At 41.5% G+C, this 19,826-nt stretch overlaps 1 protein-coding gene across 3 annotated transcripts in view; it reads left to right on the forward strand.

The window, feature by feature from the left end:
• The window catches only part of brca2 (BRCA2 DNA repair associated), a 20,138-nt gene extending 1,587 nt beyond the window's left edge, over positions 1-18,551 (forward strand). For 2 of the 3 annotated variants that reach the window (XM_047820897.1, XM_047820898.1), the window contains exons 2-27: positions 461-554; positions 716-934; positions 2,175-2,247; positions 2,693-2,742; positions 3,069-3,097; positions 3,200-3,314; positions 3,414-3,472; positions 4,580-4,646; positions 5,006-5,647; positions 5,737-9,264; positions 9,342-9,434; positions 10,639-10,702; positions 10,794-11,161; positions 11,580-11,764; positions 11,879-12,066; positions 12,148-12,318; positions 12,952-13,312; positions 13,444-13,599; positions 13,832-13,979; positions 15,037-15,146; positions 15,642-15,834; positions 16,238-16,404; positions 16,546-16,684; positions 17,183-17,436; positions 17,727-17,858; positions 17,969-18,551. In XM_047820897.1, the coding sequence (XP_047676853.1) occupies positions 521-554; positions 716-934; positions 2,175-2,247; positions 2,693-2,742; positions 3,069-3,097; positions 3,200-3,314; positions 3,414-3,472; positions 4,580-4,646; positions 5,006-5,647; positions 5,737-9,264; positions 9,342-9,434; positions 10,639-10,702; positions 10,794-11,161; positions 11,580-11,764; positions 11,879-12,066; positions 12,148-12,318; positions 12,952-13,312; positions 13,444-13,599; positions 13,832-13,979; positions 15,037-15,146; positions 15,642-15,834; positions 16,238-16,404; positions 16,546-16,684; positions 17,183-17,436; positions 17,727-17,858; positions 17,969-18,214 (7,791 nt within the window). In that variant the 5' untranslated portion in view covers positions 461-520 and the 3' untranslated portion in view covers positions 18,215-18,551. The remainder of the gene's footprint in view (positions 1-460; positions 555-715; positions 935-2,174; positions 2,248-2,692; positions 2,743-3,068; positions 3,098-3,199; positions 3,315-3,413; positions 3,473-4,579; positions 4,647-5,005; positions 5,648-5,736; positions 9,265-9,341; positions 9,435-10,638; positions 10,703-10,793; positions 11,162-11,579; positions 11,765-11,878; positions 12,067-12,147; positions 12,319-12,951; positions 13,313-13,443; positions 13,600-13,831; positions 13,980-15,036; positions 15,147-15,641; positions 15,835-16,237; positions 16,405-16,545; positions 16,685-17,182; positions 17,437-17,726; positions 17,859-17,968) is intronic. The other variant, XM_047820899.1, reaches the window with a different exon arrangement.
• The last annotated feature ends 1,275 nt before the right edge of the window (positions 18,552-19,826 follow it).

Here is a 19,826-nt window from a genome sequence, read left to right on the forward strand (position 1 = left end):
CTAAAGGGATGTATAAAAGTCACAACAGTGTAAAACATATTATGAAGGAAGATTGTTGGGGTTTTCTGTTTGGAAAATTAATTGAATTAATGACTGATTTCATGTGAATGCAGACAGAATAAAATGTCTATGGACATCGCAGACCTTTCCACAGACTTTTGTTGTGTATTTATATAATGTCAGAAACTACTGCATTAACATCTAAAGAAAACTAACTATATAATGCATGACAATTCCTTATTACTGTTGAATTCATGAATCAGATCAGAACATGTTGAGAAATGTCCTATAATGGCTCTAACTCAGGCTAAACCTATTAAAGGGATTGAAAATGTTATTTTAATAAAAAGTATACATGTTTAACCTTTAGCAAGGTAAAGAATTCTTTAGAGACCTTTATTTCAGTGCAGTTGAAATTCACTCTTCAGATCTGTGACCAACAGTTTTGTCTCCTTTTCAGCTGTCTTCAAAGGCCAGTTCGTCTTTGTCTCAGACTTCGCACTGACGAACGCAAGACGAAATGTTTGACGACTTCTTCCATCGAATTGAAACTGGTAATTTTACATAGTGTCTAGTAAAACGACACACTTTGTGAATGTTTCAGTTCGCAACAGTAATAAGAGAGAAAATTGTCCGGTGAGCATTTTGCCATTGTTCACTTTTAACTTTAATTTGCTGTTTTTGTTTGTTTTGTTTTTCTTTTTTATTATTGAAGAACTTGGGCCACTAAATTCAGACTGGTTTGAAGAGTTGACTGTGAGAGCTTCTGAAGATGGCTGCGGTAACTCCACAGCACATAAGGACAAGGACAAGGTCATTTTCAGAGCTCCAGAGACACCAGTCTTGGACAGTCAGATGTGTTCAACACCCAGAATATTTAGGCGCAGACGGCCACTTTCTCCTGCCTCAGGTCTTGAAGATACTCCCAATTCAGGTAGGCAACCCTTTTTTTTTTTTCCCCCAGAAAATATCAGACAGAGTCAGAGATTAACGCATGTGGGAGAGATAAACTAAAAAAAGAGAGATGCAGGGTGGAAGAGTGGCATGATTAGAGAATATCGATGTTGTGATCAATTGACTAACACACACACACACACACAGATATCAACAAATTTAGAAAGCAGCTGACGCTGAATCAGTGTTTATTTAAAGTGAAGTGACGTGACGTGACGTACGGCTAAGTAGGGTGACCCATCCTCAGAATTTGTTTTCTGCGTTTAACCCATCCAAAGTGCACGCGGGGGCGGGGGTGGTTCCGATGCCTTGCTCAAGGGCACCTCAGTTGTGGCCGGCCCGAGACTCGAACCCACAACCTTCGGTTTACGAGTCAGACTCTCTAACCATTAGACCATGACTTCCCCTGTTTCACTATTTTGTATTTGTAAATAAAGCACATTTGTAACAAAACAATCCTTTTTGTTTTTCTTTCAATGTAATGAAACGGACAGCAAGCCTTTATGGCCACGTTCACACTGCAAGTCTTAATGCTCAATTCGGATATTTTGCTCAGATCTGATATTTTTGTTTGCTTGTTCACATTACCTTTTAAAATGTGGCCTATATCACATACCAGTGTGAACAGTTTGCTGTTTCGAACTGACCCGCATGCGGAAACGAACAATAACAATGACGTCACACACAGCAAGGTTGGCGAGGTTATGGAGGAAGTATTGTATCATCTGGTGCAAGCAAACATATCATGTAATGCATTCAACGCAAACATTATGAGCTGGTTCACGTAACACTTTATATAAAACTCTTAACACACACACGTTACCTGTCACGCATAAAAAAAAAAAAAAGGTTTGACACAAACGCGCCGACTGGTAACGTGTGTGTGTTAAGCAAAAAAAAAAAAGTCTTCGCCGGCGCATAATTGTGATGAATGTCGATGTAGATCGATGTAAAAGTCGCATCAAATCCGCCTTGGCTGTTCACACTGCGGCCACATTGGGAAAAAAATCAGATTTGGGTCTGATTTTTTCACTGTTTTGAAAAAATCAGATCTGGGCCAGATTTGAGTGTTCACACTACTCCTGAAGAAGTCTGACCTGGTCATTGACCCCCAAAAAATGGGCCACTTTTACCTGCAGTGTGAACGGGGCCTATGATCTACAGATATTTCATGTGACTCCAGAAATTTTATTTTGTTTATTTTTTCCTTTACACCACAGGGACGGGGAGAATGTTTCCTGCTCCACCAGGTGCAGAATCAAGCCCATGTCTGTTTGACTTAGCTAAAGACAGGTAACTAACTTCGCCTAAAAATAAAAGGAAAAATGAAATGTACAGTAGCTTTGTATTTGCAGCCTTAAAAGTCTTTGTCTCTGTGTCTCAGTGTTCGGTTGTTTGATAGAGCTGTTGTGTTTTCTGCTCACTTTACATATATGAGAGAGAGTGGTCGAGTGTATGTTTGACACATTCATCTTTTCTTTTCTTTCACAGTCATCCCTCATGATGACCTTGTGTGTCATGTTATGCACCTTGTTGTTATGCATGTCATTGAATAACAGATGTGTTGCTTTCTTTGTGCTTTCCAGGCAACTTTATTTGTATGTACGTTTGTAAAAATTTTATATGTGAGGTATAAATACAAGGTCTTTGTTGTTGTGTTTTTTAATTTTTTTATTATTATTATTATTATTATTATTATTATTATTATTATTATTATTATTATTATTTGTATCTCTAGCCAGCAGTTTCATAAAGACTGGGGATCATTAAAGACAAGTGCATGCTTGGGTAAGAAACAATGCCATTGTTCAGAGGAAAATCTTTATCTATTGAAATGTATTATACCACAGCGAAGTTCTCTCTCTCTCTCGTAATCGTTTACAATTCGCTGTGATATAAGTGAAATAAGCGTCCAGACCGTGCTTTTATATGAAAATAAATCATGCCACATTCCACTTTGCTGACATGAATATAATAGTCTTGTTTTGTATCTGAACTTTCTTATTCTGTTCATATTTTAATATACAAAAAGTATTCTTTTTTTTTTTTTTTTTTAACATTAAAATACCCTAACACTATGCCCTGTGTTGCATTTTGCTTGTTTGTTATTACAGATCTACTTGACACACCAACAGATTTAACAGTAAGACACATTCCGGTATTATATCCCACTCTGTTTATAATCCAAATCTTCCCGAATCTCAAAATTGCCGATTTAATCACGTCGATCAAAATGTTTTCTTAGACACAAGCCTCATCTGCACAACGCATCAGCGAGAGCCTCGGAGCTAAATTAAACCCCGATCTATCTTGGAGCAGTTCCTTTAACACACCATCATTGACCCCCACCGTTATTTTATGTTAGTATAGACATTTATCAATAGATTACGTTTTGTTTGTTTCTCTCCCTCTCTCTCTACGTAATTTATATTAACGACGGTTTATTTCTGCTTCAACAGCCAAAAAAACAGAATGCCAGTCTTCACCAGTAAGTTTTCTCAGAGACAAAGAAGTCATTGTAAGTAGATGATTAAACACATTTTAGTCTGGGGTTCGTAGTTGAATTCGTTGTAGTCTAAAATTTGTGTTTATTTGGGTTATGGGTATTGGCCAGTGATGGCTCAAGCAGTCAAGGCTCTGGGTCGTTGATTTGAAGATCAGGGTTTAAGCCCCAGCACTGCCAAGCTGCCACTGTTGGGCCCTTGAGCAAGGCTCTTAACCCTCTCTGCTCCAGGGACACTGTATCATGTCTGACTTGTGCTCTGAACCCAACCTCCAAACTTATATGTTTAAAGAAATACATTACAGCCCAGTGAAATTCTGTGTGACTACGTAAAGGCTTCTGGCCAGTGGGTATCCACATGTGTCACTGGTGTGCAGTGGATGCTTCAGTTGTGGCTTGTGGCTGTGTAACATCCTTTACCACTTATTACTTTTTTGCTCAACCTGCGGCTTCAACTTGCTGTAAACTTAACTAACAGTTCCTTCCTCGCTTATAGAGTCCGTCGAACGGACAGGCCGTGAACAATGTATAGTTTCTCTTCTCTACTTATAAATGAGTTTATAGCATTATTAGCTTCGGATCAATTAATATACAGACACAGGACTTAGATAACTCTAACTGTACTTATCACCGTTCTGTGGAGGTAATGAAGGATACCAACTCATAACTCTACTCAACCGGCCTGTCACTCAAGCCAGACAAGCAAAAGTCACCTGTCAATGAAGGCCCCCATTTTTTCTCTCTCTCTCTCTCTCTCTCTCTCTCTCTCTCTCTCTCTCTCTATTATCCTTACAGAGCATGACAATACAGTCAATTAAATCATTACAACTGGCAAAATACTGTTTGTAGCATACTGTGCAAAATACTGTTGGTACCATATATGCAGCATACATTTGTGAGTGGGGAACTGAATAGTCATGCCATGAGATTGGTCTGATGAATCATTCAAGCCAGTCAGATTTGTCTCGGTAATGAATCATACTGAATCATAATTTTTATTGAAATTGCAGATAGAAAAATGAATGTTTTCCTGTTGCATTGTCACTGGTTGAATGTTGGTATAAACTCAAGTAGGTTTTTTAAAAATTATTTTTATAATCACTTTTTTTTCCTTCTGTACAGATTGTTCGAAAGCTGTTTCCATCACTCTCAAAAGATTCAGAATCAACATCCAGTGTGCAGCACAACGGTTCGTCATCTATACGTATTCATTTGGATTAAGTGTATATTAAAGGTGGGGTGTACGATGTTTGAAAGCCAATGTTGACATGTGAAATCACCAAAACAAACACGCCCCTAACCCAAATGGGTCCTACCCCTGCATTGATAGCTCCGCCCACACATACATACGTAACCCTTGAACGCTGATCCTATATTAACACGGCTTATTAACAAGACAAGACACGCCCCTTTCTGCTCATTGGCTACACGTTTGTTTTGTTTGTCGGCCCGACTCAGTTTTCTGAAGCATTTCTCAAACATGGTGCACCCCACCTTTAAGTGGGGAAGTAGTTTAAAATCTTTCTTCAAAAATCCATTTTTCCGCAGACATAAACGGTGGGAACGTCCACGCAGAAAAACAAAAATCTGATTCATCCACTGACAACTTAGATGGTGTTTGGAGGCAGACGGTACCGGATGCGATTAAGGACAGCGATTTGCGGAACACAGTGGAGAGCGTCCTCGACGGAGCCGAGGACGTGCTGTCCTTCTTCTTCACGGACAGCGGCTCCTCACTGCGAAGGGTTAAATCCACGGAAAGGAAAAAGAGGTTGAACGGTGTTTATAAGGAAGTAAAGGCAGATCCCGTGACAGTAGAGCACACTACAGATCGTCCATCCGCATCAAAGACAGTGACCGGTGCTTCTGTTGCAAATTTAAAGTCCCCTTTATTTTCAAGTCAGCTTGATAATAAGGATTTTACACAGTGGACCCCGCTAAGTTTATCTGATGTTCAATACTCAAAGCCAAACCAAGCGTGTATCTCTGAAATCTCAAGTAAACTCACTAGTCCTGGAGTGGATGATCACCGTATCGCACAGACGTTCTCTCCTGATTCGATTCGTGAGAAGTCTCAGGGGCAAATCTCTTTATCGGAGGCATCTCCTGCACTTACCTTCTCAAGAAAACCCAGGAAATTTGTGTATCGAGTGCAAAATTCAGATAGTAAAAAAAAGCACAATGTCACTGGTATGAGAATTCTTCCTTCGTACTGTCTTTTCTTATCCCATCTATTCATTGTCATCTTATTAAATTGCTCTCGTTTGTCATCTCTGTAGATGCTGCGGTTGGAAAACACTACCAGGAAGCTTCCAGTCATGAAGAGGATGTCCACACGGACACCGGAGATCAGTCGGTCCAGCCAGCAGAAACTACCGTTAAGCAGGTCCATCCTACACTTCTTAACATAGACCATGAGCTCGATATGTCTCAGCTTTGCAAAGCGTTTGCGGAGGATTTCACTCAGGAAGTGAACTCGTTAAAAGCGCCACAAAAAATCGCACAGAGCAGCCGTGAAGGTGTTTTAATCCCAGCTTGCACTGTAGAAGAAATAAACGATACGCAGGCTAAAGCAGTAGCTGCGATACAGTGCGAAGGTCACGTAGACCGTCAGACAGCAGAAGTCGTTCATTTCACAAATACACAATCCTTTGAGAGCGCAGTCTGTGACGATGCCTGTCCTACAGTTCGTTCTGGTTTTAGCCCGGAAACGTTACCATGCAACGACACCGAACATCTTTATTCTGGATTTAAAACAGCAAATAATGCGATTATTGTAGTACCACCTGAAGCTTTAGTGAAAGCCAAAGCAGCGTTAGACGAATCCTCAGAGCACACAGAGCACCTCATGACTCACACAGGCACTTCAGGCGTAACCGAACCGATACAAGCAGGTACAAACTGCTGCAAAACTTACAAACCTGTAATAGCAAACACTGCTGGAGAGAAATCGCCTTCAGAAAGCTATCATGAAGCTGGAAAAGAAACTTCTAATGAAAGCGTTTTAAGGTCTGAGGAAGCTCCAGCGAATATGCCTAGCATGTTCATGTGCCAAACAAACGAATCTGGCTTCAAAACTGCGTCTAACAAAAGTATAACTGTCTCATCTGTGAATCTCGAAAAAGCTAAAGACATTTTCAAGGAGTTGGATGAAGAGAAGTTAGATTCATGTCCGTCGGATAACAAGATGCAGATCTGCAGTATAAACGGTGCCAAGCCGTATAAATCTGCACAACGTTCCACCGGCAACGATGACGGAAGTTCATCTTTGACGGCTTCGCAAAGGGCGGACGTGACCGAGCTGTGTAGTATGTTAGAGGACGCAGGCAGCCAGTGTGAGTTTACACAGTTTAAACACACAAAGATGGACTCGAAATATCCAGATAGCCTGCAGCTGGAGCGAGAGTGGGACCCTGAGATACTTGCTGGTATTGACTTTGACGATAGCTTTAACTGCAATTTAACCGAGAGGCAGGTCGTAAAAAAACATCAGTCCAAGGCAGATACGAACGCTTCGGTCCCAAACGGCCTGATGAATGGAGACGTGGCCGTTCAGAATTTAAATATCAGGAAGTCTTGTCTTATTCCATGGGAAATGCAGAATAAGGCTGATGACAGTGTGCAGGAAAAGGCTTTTTGTTCTGGCTTTAGAACTGCAAAGGGAAATGCTGTGACCATCTCTGTGAAATGTCTGAGCAAGGCCAGAAGCCTTTTTGCAGATCTAGAGGACACGGAGAGAAACTTTAGTCCCGAGAGTGACAGCAATGCGGATACCGTTAAAGAAAACGAAGATCGAGCAGGTGACCACCAGGACACGGTGGATCGCAGGATCGCAGTGGAATCAGATCTCGAACCAAAACAAAGGATAAATGCGTGTAAAGGAAACGCGAGCTCAATAAACGAAGAGGCTGAAACGTGTAAACAGATGTGTAGCAAAACAAATCTGGAAACAGGACAAGAAACTGTAGATCAGAAACCAGATTTAAATCGGAGCAGCACGGTAAGTTCTGGATTTAGTACCGCTGGAGGAAAGGAATTAAAGATCTCAGAAAACGCTCTTCAAAATGCAAAGGAACTTTTAAATGAACTTGCAAATGGCAAAGAATCCAAGTATGACCGTTTCCCTGCAGAAACAAAAGCCACCTCTTGGACTTCAGCTCAGAATTCTTATGATTTATTGGCAGACATAGTTGCTGAATCGAAAACGTCTGATGGATCTTTACCAAAAGGTGGAAAAGAACCCAATTTTGAAATCGGCCCCGACACAAAACAGGCAACGTGTCCAACTCCTCGATCCGTCAAGAGTAATGGGTTTAAAATGGCCAACGGCAAAGAAGCGTCTGTCTCAGCAAGTGCAATTCAAAAATCAAAACCCATTTTCAAAGATATTAATGACTGCACGAGAAGCTCGGATGAAGCGAAACCCGAGGAAACGAACGCAAAGCTGGATCTCGAAGTAGATACACGCCAGCACACGTTTGTCAACGGATTCAAGATGGCAAGTGGGAAAGGAGTGAGTTTTTCTGAAAAAGCGTTTATGAAAGCCAAGACGTTTTTTAAAAATTGCGATCCCGATCGTGTGGAGGTTTCTCAAGTAAAAAGAGACGACACAAGTGTGATGGATGACTGTGGCTTCAAGGCAGTTGCGGGAAACATGGTGAATTTGCCCGGAACAGACAATCTGAACAAAGAGGCCTTAAAGAAAGACTCCACAGATTTAAATAAATATGTCCAAAGGAAATTCACTAAAACCTCCTCTGAGACTCTTCAACCACCATCTGTCTGTGGTTTCAGTACAGCAAGCGGTGCTGCGGTGTCCGTTTCAGCCGACGCACTTCAGAGAGCAAGAGCTATGTTGGATGATTCAAATGCTGCTTCACCTGGTGAAAGGAGATCGGAAATATCAGAAGCAAGCATTCTTTCCAAAAACGAGGCCGTCGTTGCGGGAAAAACCTACGGCTTTAGCACAGCAAGCGGAAGGAAAGTCGCCGTTTCTGAGAAAGCCCTCCAGAAAGCGTGGAGTCTTTTTACTGACTGTGATGTGGATGGATTAGGACCTGATCCCTGTAATTTGTCAGCTCCAAAGACATCAGCAGCAGGTTCTGAACCTACACACGAATTGCTTTTCAATGCCGCCAGGAACAAAAACGGCGTGTCAGAAAAGGAGCCGAACAGGGGTAAGGACGTGTCGGTCGGTAGTGACGACGGTTCAGTACAACATGGAAGTTATAGCGGTGAAGCTTTGTGTGCTAAGAACGCAAGCGTGCCAGATAATGCCGGAAAATCCGAAGGAAGATATGAGAACATGATTAATGGAGGCCCAAAGGCTGATCACTCGGGATCAGGAAATTGTGGCTTTAGCACAGCCAGCGGAAAAGGTGTTTGCGTGTCAAAATCGGCCCTCGCGGTAGCGTACGAGATGTTCAGAGATTGTGATGCCCAAACAGTTACTAACAGTACAATTACCAATGACGCTCCATCTACAGCTATTGACAAGAAACCTATCGAGTCAGAGACCAAAGCCACTAATCCACCTCACCCGTCATCACCGGCCGCTCAGGATAATCCTTCCCTGCTGAGCTGCCATTCTTTAAATCTTGATGGATGCACTGTAACCCAGCAAAAATATTTTGAGCAAGAAGCAATGGCTTGCACCAAAGCACTCTTAGAGGATGATCTCAACGAGAGTGGTTTGATGAGTAGCTTGGACTCTGACGTCAGGCAAAGTCCTGCACAACATCAGGAGATACGCTTAGGGGTGAACACAGGAATACGAAAGCGGCCGTCGGATGACGAGCTTTTGACAGGTAAGACCTTTCAGCTATAAGGGGGAAAAATGTTTTTTCTGTTACACACTACTCATTCACGTTTTAATCCTATTAAGGCCAACCTCCTTTGAAAAGAAGACTTGTTTCAGAGTTTGACCAGATCTCAGACGACGGAACAGCCTGCGCTCCAGTGAAAAGCAGCCCCAACGGTTAGTGTTGTAAAATAAGCATCAAATTGTTCTTATTATACCCCGTCGGTGTCGACGTCTCCGATCTGATCGGTTGATTCATTTTCATATAACAGCTTTGATAGTTTTTTTTTTTTTTTTGTAATATAAGCGATAAGCAGAACTAAATGGTCTCACATTCCTCACCGTAAACAGACCAAAAAAGTCTGATTACACAAAAAGCTTGTACACAAAGCTCCACCCTTAAAGGTGGGGTACACAATGTCTGAAAGCCAATGTTGACATTTGAAATCACCAAAACAATCACACCCCTAACCCAAATGGGTCCCACCCATGTTTTGATAACACCGCCCTACACATACATACGCAACCTAGGCAACTATTATGGCGGAACCTGTTGGGGCAGCTGGCTGAGGGGATATTTTTATCAATAAATGAACTCAATGAGTAATACTATGGTAATACAAATGTGTTTTTGTAGTACTGTGTGTTGTAGCGTGAAAGGTTTAGCTCCGTTTCACGCGGAACACGACGTTCAGCACCTAGAACCCGAGGCAGAGGTAACGGCAGGTGTCCGCCATGTCAGTGTTTCAATCGCTTTCTGCTAATGTCACACATGTGCACTGAACACTATTGGCAAGACACGCCCCTTTCTGCTCATTGGCTACACGTTTTTGTTAGTCGGCCCGACTCAGATTTCTGAAGCATTTTTCAAACATCGTGCACCCCACCTTTAAAAGTATCTTTATACTTGACCTGTCATTAGCAAGGACTGTCATGTCATCACTTTCAAATGTGTTCAAAGCCAAGTATACAATCGAAACTTCTCCCTATAATGATTTATGGGGTTTGGAAGGGGTCATTAGGGGCACGTCTTGGGGGAAGTCCAAATACAAACAACATTCCACACTGAAAAGCAGGTTTCAGAAGTTACTTCTTTTATTCATTTTTTTTTATTTATTGCTTTCTTTCAAAGCTGTTTAATACAGTTGCTCTGACACAACGATTGGACGGTCTATTTCTTAATCATTTCTACGGAGTTTCCACCTTTTAACGGAACTTTCCTGGAGTTGCTGTCGATATAGCAATAGGGCAATAGTCTTCTTTTGGGATGGTGATTCACATCGGGTTGCTGATATTTTCACTTAACAGCATGCCTTCCAAGTGTCTTATTTCAATATTTATCCAACCTGCTTGTCATACACACTCGGCCTCGTGTTTGCAGGGACCCTGAGTGACAGAAGGGTCTTCAAATACAACTTGAAGCCCAATATCACTTATCCGTCCAGGTATGCATCGCAACACAGACCTGAATTTTAAAGGAAAAAAACGTCCTTTAGATGTAAGTAGAAGTAAAGCAAACATTTTTTTGACTTGCAGGACTGTCATGGACCAAGCATCAGCCAACCAAGGTCACCTCAAAAGGAGATCCTCAGACCCCAAGGCTCCAGTGTTTATACCACCTTTTCGAAAAAACCTCAAGGAGGAAACGCCACAAACCCGTGTTCCTACAGCTGTGGCCCAAGTTCCCAGTGTGTTTGTTCCACCCATTAAAAAGAGAGCTACATCAGGTAACGTTTATGTGAAGGATTCACCACTGATTTCTGCCGATTCCCCAGCCATCACAAGCTCTAGCTGTGAAAGCAGCAAGTATCATTCAGCCAGAAATACAGACAAACAGAAAACAGAAGAAACCAAGAGAGAGGAGATGCTGGAAAACGATACCACTGTCCTTGGGGAAACAAACAGTAAGCAAGTTGCTTTAAAAAGTTCTTTTCTTAATAATAACTGGGCGCTTTAGGCATTTCTTTGCATTCGAATTCTTGACCGCTGTGTGTTGCCCAAAGGAAAAAAAAGAATGGTTTAAAAAAAAAAAAAAAAAAAATTAAAATTAAATAGAAAATAAATATTGAGAAGGTTGAACTTTTGGTTACTTTGGTCGATTAAAATACAGACAAGCCGGTCATTTTTAATCAGCAGTCACACCAGACTGTTGCCTTGCTATTGGTAAATAGTTACCGTTCTTAAATATCTTTTAAAGAACCTCAATGATGCAAAAACTACACAGTGGGTTTTGCTTTTTTTTTCCTGCCTAGTAAACGAGTTTGTGTGTTTGCGTATGTTAATTTTTTCGTTCGATTCTGATCTTGTTCTCATCTATTAAAGTCATTTGGCAGCAGTCTTTGGAGTTAGCACGAGATATTCAGAACATGAGAGTCAGAAAAAAGAAGTATCAGAGAGTTCGACCTCTACCTGGCACTTTTTACCTGGCTAAGACGTCCGGGGTGAGCAGAATTTCCCTGAAAGAGGCTGTAGGGTACAAGTGTCCTGAGCTCCACACAGAAAACCAGGTGATTTTTTATTTAATTAATTAATTAATTAATTATTTCTTCTTACAATTTGAAGTCTGGCGTCTGCTTTAGCCGCTACTAAGCTTTTTTTTTTTCCTCTCTCTCTCTTTTTAGCTCTATCAGCATGGCGTATCCTTCAACGTGTCCCAGATAACCAGCGAGAACGCAGAGTCGTTCCGGTTCAGCTGTGACGAGTTTTTCAAACGTGAGGTTCTCCGAGACACCGGAGGGATACAGCTGGCTGACGGTGGGTGGCTGATTCCAGACAACAAGGGAATGCTGGGTAAAGAGGAGTTCTACAGGTACGAAAGATGTTTTGAAAACGTCTGTTCTGTTTACTCAGATTCTGTAGTTATAATAACTGGAACATTGTGCTTTGGCAGAGCCTTATGTGATACTCCTGGTGTTGACCCCAAACTGATAAGTGAAGCATGGGTGTATAACCACTATCGGTGGGTTGTGTGGAAACGCGCCTCCATGGAAAGAGCCTTCCCAGAAATACTGGGCGGTCGGTGTTTCACTCCAGAGCAGGTGCTTCTACAGCTCAAACTCAGGTATTAGATGTTCTGTGCATTTCTATAACATACAGGTACAGGGTTTCACGCAGAAAATTTGTTAGGTAAGGCGTTAGGGTTCGGCGGGTGGGCGGAGCTAGCGGCGGGTGGGCGGAGCTAGCGGCGGGTGGGTGGGGCGGCGCTTCTTTGTGAGATAGACCACAGACTCTGTACTACATTTAAGAATTATTTATTTAACACTAAATATAAAATTTAAACAACATATAATAAGAAAAAATAAGAGTGCAAAACAACATTCAAAATTTTGTGGACACACGTTTTATCAACTGGCTAGTTATCCTCTAGACAGTGATGGACCACGTCTTTTGTCTCATTTCGGCCGTGTGGCGTGCGTGCGCGCTCGCGGTGTGAAGTGCGTCTGCACTATTCTCCGAGATGCACTTGATGGCCTTTTGTGCAGCGGATTTATTTTTTTTTTGGACGACCTAATTAAGGCGGTAGGGCTTCCAAGCTTAGGCGGGCCGCCTTAACTGAAAAGCACCGCGGGAAACCCTGCGGTGTATTGAGGTCTGGCTGTAGTCTAGAAAACGATGAATCACCTTTTCATGCTTTGGGCAAGAAGAACATAGTTATGGGAAACATTCTGAACAGCAGTTAATTTATTCTTCTCAGGTATGACGTTGAGGTGGACCACAGTAAAAGATCAGCCCTGAAGAAGATTATAGAGAGAGACGACACACCAGCCAAGACCATAGTGCTTTGTGTGTGTGGAATTGCCAAAGATGACCAAAGTTTAGTCAGGACAAAGGAAGCCACGAACACAACAGATACAAAACCCGAGTCACCCGCTGCAGTCATATGGCTTACCGACGGCTGGTATCCCATCAAAGCGCTACTGGACGTACCTTTGTCTACCATGCTGAGAAAAGGCCGTCTCCGAGTGGGTGTGAAACTTCTGATCCACGGCGCAGAATTAATCGGCTCTCAAGACGCCTGTCCTCCGCTAGAGGCTCCTGAATCACTCATGCTCAAGGTTTGGGGATATTTTTCATTCAGAAGAAATATTAAGTCTTCTTAAATATTAAGAAGATGCAAACGGTATCGTTTTTCGTTCGTGACTTACTGTAAGGAATCTTCTTCTTTTTTTTTCCGCCTCTTTTAAAGATTCCGGCAAACAGTACAAGACGAGCTCGCTGGGACACAAAGCTCGGCTTCTATAAAGACCCTCGACCCTTCCCACTGTTGCTTTCAGCACTGTATGCTAACGGAGGAGTGGTGAGTCGTGTGGACATCACCGTGTTAAGGAGTTACCCAATACAGGTGTGTTTTATTTGATCTCATTTCACAATTTGCACAATAATGCTATTCAAACCGAATCCTCTACTAGTTCTGCACTATTGCCCCTGGTAGCTTTTCATAGAGGTATTCAGAGTATTGATCTGTTTAATAAAATGTTTTCCTGCAACAGTAATCTTGAACTCCAGACTTGACTAAGTCACATGGTTGTGTTACTACGTTTAATTCTGCTTGTTAACTTTGTCTTATTAAATAGTGGATGGAAAAGAAGCCAGGTTCTGTCTTTGTGTTTCGCAACGAGCGAGCTGAAGTCAGAGAAGTAGCAGGATACAACAGGACCAAAGAGAAGACATTGGAGCACCTTTTCTCCAAAATACAAGCTCAGATAGAGAAAGAGGAAGAAGGTAATGACGTGTTACAGGAATCACGTTGTCTTTGCGTCACAGTATCCGGCTGTGGCGTCGATGCTAGGTGAAGAATAATCTTTTTTTTTTTTTAATTACTGATCTGAGGTAGAAATCTCTGTCTAATCGACTGCATTGCAATCGAACGTATTAAAGGTGGGGTCTCCGTCGTTTGGGAAATGCTTCAGAAAACTGAGTCGGGACGGCAAACTAAACAAAAACAAAACAAACGCGTAGCCAATGAGCAGAAAGGGGCGGGGCTTGTTAATATGGGCGGAGAGAGTGTTCAGTGCGCATGTGTGACATTAGCAGAAAGCGGTTTTAACGTTGACATGGAGGATAAAAACAAAGAAAGAAAGACTTACGATAAGGCAAGAAGTAGGACGTGTTATTATAGGATCAGCTTTCCAGCGCTGGAGAGAACTGAAGGAGCAGGAAATTGGCCACATATTCACAGGTTGGAGTTTCCCGAGTCAATAACTCCTGAGCTAAACGCTGTTACTACACAAATAACACCTCTTTTCTATCGTAGTAATGTAGAGAGGCAGCTACAACCGTGTTTTGTGTAGTAACAGTGTTTAGCTCAGGAGTTACTGACTCGGGAAACTCCAATCTGTGAATATGTGGCCGACTTTACTTAAGACGCCGAGGCGCTTTTTTCCTTCCCGATAGGTGAGTAACGTTGGTTTTGCTTTGTTACACAGAACTAATATATGCCTTTGTCCTTTACATGATTATGCTTGTGTGTCATTTTTGCTTGTTTGTTTATCTGCAATCGTATTGTTCTTCCCTTCAACTATGATAAAGACACATTTCTTTCCATCAGTTGCCTGGGTTACGTATGTATATGTGGGCGGAGCTATCAATACAGGGGTGGAACCCATTTGGGTTAGGGGCGTGTTTGTTTGTGATTTCACATGTCAACATTAGCTTTCAAACAACTGAGACCCCACCTTTAACGTAAACTAAACGTGGCTCACAATTTTGTCCGAATTTCTCATTTATTTCCCAAAGTAACTGAACTGCCACAGAACATACACTATATGTGTATTTACAGAAAAGAGGAAAACCAGGAGAGGCAGAACATTTAGTCTGCACGAGATCAAGAACCTGCAGGAAGGAGAAGAGATTCATGAAGCGATGGAGAGCGATCCAGCTTTGGTGGAGGTAAAGCACTTAATCAGATTTAAGCAGCCTTTTCTAAACACTACCTTTTCAGTAGAATGCGAAGAACCAGAGAGGAAGAACTGTGATAGAAAGAAGCAGGTTTCAGCAGTTATTTCAAAACAAAAATCAATCAGCAAGAAATTGGTGGAGTTTTTTAGCTGAATGATAGACAAATGGCTGCACCAGCAGAAGGACTTAGCTATGAAGGTCAAGCGCAAGTAAAAAGCACGGCTTGTTGCAGCTCGTACCTCAAAAGAAAGAATGAAATGGCTAAAAGTAGTGGGTTTTTTTTTTAATACAGGGCTTAATCTCTACCCTCAGGTAATAGTGCATTTCTTTGTAGATTTGTGGCAGCTGGAATACAGATTGTGTTTCTACAAGTTATAACACTTGTTTCTGTTTACATAAATATTAATGATTATACAGGGAAACCTTTCTGGGTTCTGCACTTTTTTACACACTTCCATTTGTACATTCTTTTTTTTTTACACACAGGCACATCTAAGCACCCAGCAGGTGAAAGCTGTGAGTAGCTACAGGCAAGTTTTAACCGAAAGGAAGAGAGCGGAGTTACAGGACCGGGTGCACAAGGCTGTACAGGAGGCTGAGGGGGGCTGCGCTAACCGAGACGTTACTCCTGTCTGGAAACTGTCTATTGCTGATGCTAATGATTTACACAGCAGCTGCGGTGAGCGATTTATCTCGTGTTCCGATGCTTCAGATGGTAGATGGCAGAAAAAATGAAACCCGACTTTCTCGCTTTTGTAATGCTCGGCTGTGAAAAAAAACCTCTGCCGAGGAGAAGGTCCGGTCTCCGTAGCCGCAAAATCTCTTTAAACCGACAGCTAACAAATTCAGGAAGCTTCTGTACGTGCATTTTGCATTCAGCCGTCGTGAGTGCACGTGTTTTAGGGTGTAACTTTAAATAGGAAAAAAGTGGTTTTGTTTGGGTTTCCAGTACACTAGCTGTAGATAATCTCTGCCAAAAATAAACACGGTAGAAGAAAGACGTTAACTAGCGTAAATGTTTTAACCAGACCATGTTAACACTACAGCTAATATTCAAGCAACCGTTTGTGTGTGTTTTCTAGTATACACACTGAATATCTGGCGGCCTTCTTTGGACTTGCAATCCTTACTGCGAGAAGGCCGCAGATACAAAGCTTATCACCTGGCCACATCAGAGACCAAGAAACGCTCCGGAACTTCGAACATCCAGTTTACAGCTACCAAAAAAACCCAGTTTCAAGACACTGAGGTAAAACGTTTTACGATTAGAAAGAAGTCCTCAAATGATGTTTCTATATGCGACCAAGTGTACATTTGATTTTATTTCTGTATTACTTTCAATTCGATATGGAAACAGATACCAGAGTAATTGTCCCGTACTATGAAACAGGTTTGTCCACAATGGCTAAGTTTACATTTTCCTGCAAGACAATCGGTGAAATTCGGAGATCTTCAGAGCCCCGGATTCAGCTCTCCGTGTGGAGAGGTTGACCTTGTGGGCTACGTCGTTTCTATCTCGGACAGACAAGGTTCGTTTAATTCCTTTATCTCAGACTGTTTAGTGGGATCGTGCGTTATCAGTAGTCATTAATCCATCATAACATCCTGTCCATCGTGTCTATACTGTAATATACATGTCCCTGAATTCTGCCTGCTTAAAAATAAACGTCGAAGTGCAACAAGCTTTAGTCACAAGTAACAGCTAGTGCGTAGGGGACAATTTACTAAGTTTCGTTGGAAACTGGAACTCCCCTCACTTGCAGATTATAAATCTGATGTTGTGTAATCTGCATATCGGCACATACTCTTTTTTTTTTTTATTTGAGCAAAATAAAAAATAAATGAAAATGCCTCTGCTCAGTACTTTATTTTTCTCTCATAAATATTTGACTCTGAGCAAATCAGATCATTGCACGTATGTCGTTTTCAAGTATAACCTGTAATGTATGCTAACTAGAAGACAAACCTACAGCATTTGCATTGTAATACAATTTTTCTTCTTTTTTTTTTACATTTGTTCATTGCAGGTACTTCTCCTGTGTTGTACTTGGTGGATGAAAAGTTTGACTTTGTCTCTGTGAGGATCTGTAGCAGCCTGGCACTTCTTGCTCTGGAGGACCTGGTAAAGCCATTAGCTCTACTGGCTGTAATCAACCTGCAGCTCCGACAGCAGTCTGGCCCAGTCCCCAGCCTTTATGCTGGAGAACAAGCACTATTCTCTACAAACCCTAAAGAAGCCTACTTACAGAAAGATATTGCTCGTCTGAAGACGTTCGCTGAGGTAACCAGGGCGGTTTCTACTGCTTGGTCGTGTTAATGTATGGGTTCGCAGCATCTGTTTAAATAATGGTTATTTTGATTTCATTTTAATTTTAATGGTAATAAAGCTATTTTGATTTTTTTTTTAATTCGGATTTTAATAATTAATTTAAAAGCAGAGATGCTTATCAAATAGCTTTTATATAACCCCATATTCGTTGTGACCTAGAATCATGCGCATATTTGTTTTATGCTCAAACGGAAAATGTCTCTGCCAGCAGATTTACGTAGCATTGATTGCTTTCCATACAGGATTATGAGCATTTCTTCATAGTCGCTGAAGAGAAGCTCTCGAACCTGATTCCAACAGGTTTCCTGAACTCTTGTGAGTCCCCAAGAACTCCAGGTTTACCCTCAGTGCCAAAATCAAACCTCAGGAATAATGTGAGTTTATTTATGGTTTCACTATTCAAATTGTCGTCCAGTAGAAAGACACAGCAATGCGGTCATCTGAAACGAACCATTTCATTTCCACACTTTGTCATTGTTCCCAGGCAAGCCGAGTTTTCTCCCCTTTCACTCCTGTGACCAAAAGAGCCCCTATACCCACCGGAAACTCCGACACTAAGGACCCCAGGAGTGTGAAAAGGAAGCGTGGTATGGAGAACCTTTCACGCCTTCAAAACCCAGCACCCCTCGTTCCTCTGGGAATGGTCCGCTCTCCCAGAATCAGCAAGACTTTTAACCCTCCCAGAAGGTGCGAGACTCCTCGTAATCCACAGACAGCACCAACTCCATAACCAGAAAACAAACAGTAGGTGGATGGTGAGGAACTGGCCATGATAAACACCTAAAGACGTATCTGATGTAGCGTAGCAGCCTGAGTTGAGATCCCGGGTCCATTCTGTGGAACAAAGATTCAAATAGATAAAGGAATGAAGGGAGGGAGACTCTGCTCTTGTGTCGCTACTGTTTTATTGTATATAGTCCATATACGGTCCATTTATTTCTACTAAATACTGTGTACTGCTACTGATATGATTGCACAATGGATGTTTTTGTAATCTTTGCTATTCTGTAGTTTTGCCAGTTTCTTAAAAAAAATAGACGAATAAATGTTTATTTATTTTTTTTTAAGTGTGGATATCTTTCAATCCTTTAGATGCCCGAGAAGCAGGTTTGTGTCAGAGCTGAATTTTTATGTTCTGCAGTCAGCAAATTTAAACACAAGAGACTTTATTCACTTTTACTTATTGGTGTTAATACCACGATCGAAACACAAGGGGGCAGCAAAACCTTTACATTTGGACCTCACATGGTACTGTAGGTACTGCAATTAATAGCGACTGTTGACAAAACATTTACATGTTCAGACTCTAGTAAACAGGATGCTGTACTATGTTTATAGCATAAATTAAACAAATATAGATTCACTTGTGTCTGGATGCATTTGTGGTTGTTGCTGTTTGGCCATGATGTAAATGAGGAAACGGTATCTGGGAGGAAAAAAACAAACAAACAAAAAAAACATGTATGATGTATTTAGTTTAGTAAGAATCCACAATACAGCAGCCTTTACTCTATATAGCAAGATGTTCTTTTTTTCCATGATTGAGGAGAACAGCCCCATAATCTACTGCCTCTGCAAAAACGGTCCTAACCGCAGGCATGTCAGTTTGCAGTCCGCAGTCTCCGTTAACAGCCACCACTGGCCTCTTTCTGCAGTTGTTCACTTTAGCATCTGTTATCTCATTTTAGAGAAAATGACTTTCTATTCTAAGTAGTGTATCTCTTGGTGATGAGGAAAGAAAAAAAAAATCACCATACGTTCGTAGTGAACGATCACATCCTCTACATTCCGAAGTCGACTCGGCCAAAACGCTTGTACTCGTGACTGCTAATGAGAAAGTATTGCAGTTTTTTTTTTTTGGAAGGTTCTGCACCTTCCCTTGAAATGCTTCTTTTACCATTTGAACAGATATTGTGTGTTTGTGTATTAAAAACTAAATCATACAATGCACAAATTCCAAATTCAGTACTTTTTGATTCCTCACTGTGGCAATACAGGAGACGTGTAAAAAAAAAAACTGCCTTTTGAGAAACACTGTGCAGATTCACTTAAGGTCAAGAGGTAGTACATGAAAATTGCACATTTGCATGTGATAGCAGTTATTTTTGCCTTATTCTGATGTTATGTAAATGAACTATGACCTTGTTTACAGCCGCTTCTCTTTCATGAGCAAATAGAAACCGAGTTGGTAGGACATCGGGCTCTTTTAGTCCAAAAATTATTATTAAATAGCATCTAAAAAATTCCACCTGTTCTATCCACCACGAATCCATTACCTTTAATCACCTGGACTACTTTACAGGACGTGGTAGCCTAGTGGTTAAGGTGTTGGGCTAGCAATG

The sequence above is a fragment of the Tachysurus fulvidraco genome, chromosome 11 (assembly GCF_022655615.1).
Source record: "Tachysurus fulvidraco isolate hzauxx_2018 chromosome 11, HZAU_PFXX_2.0, whole genome shotgun sequence".
Taxonomy (NCBI): Eukaryota; Metazoa; Chordata; class Actinopteri; order Siluriformes; family Bagridae; genus Tachysurus; species Tachysurus fulvidraco.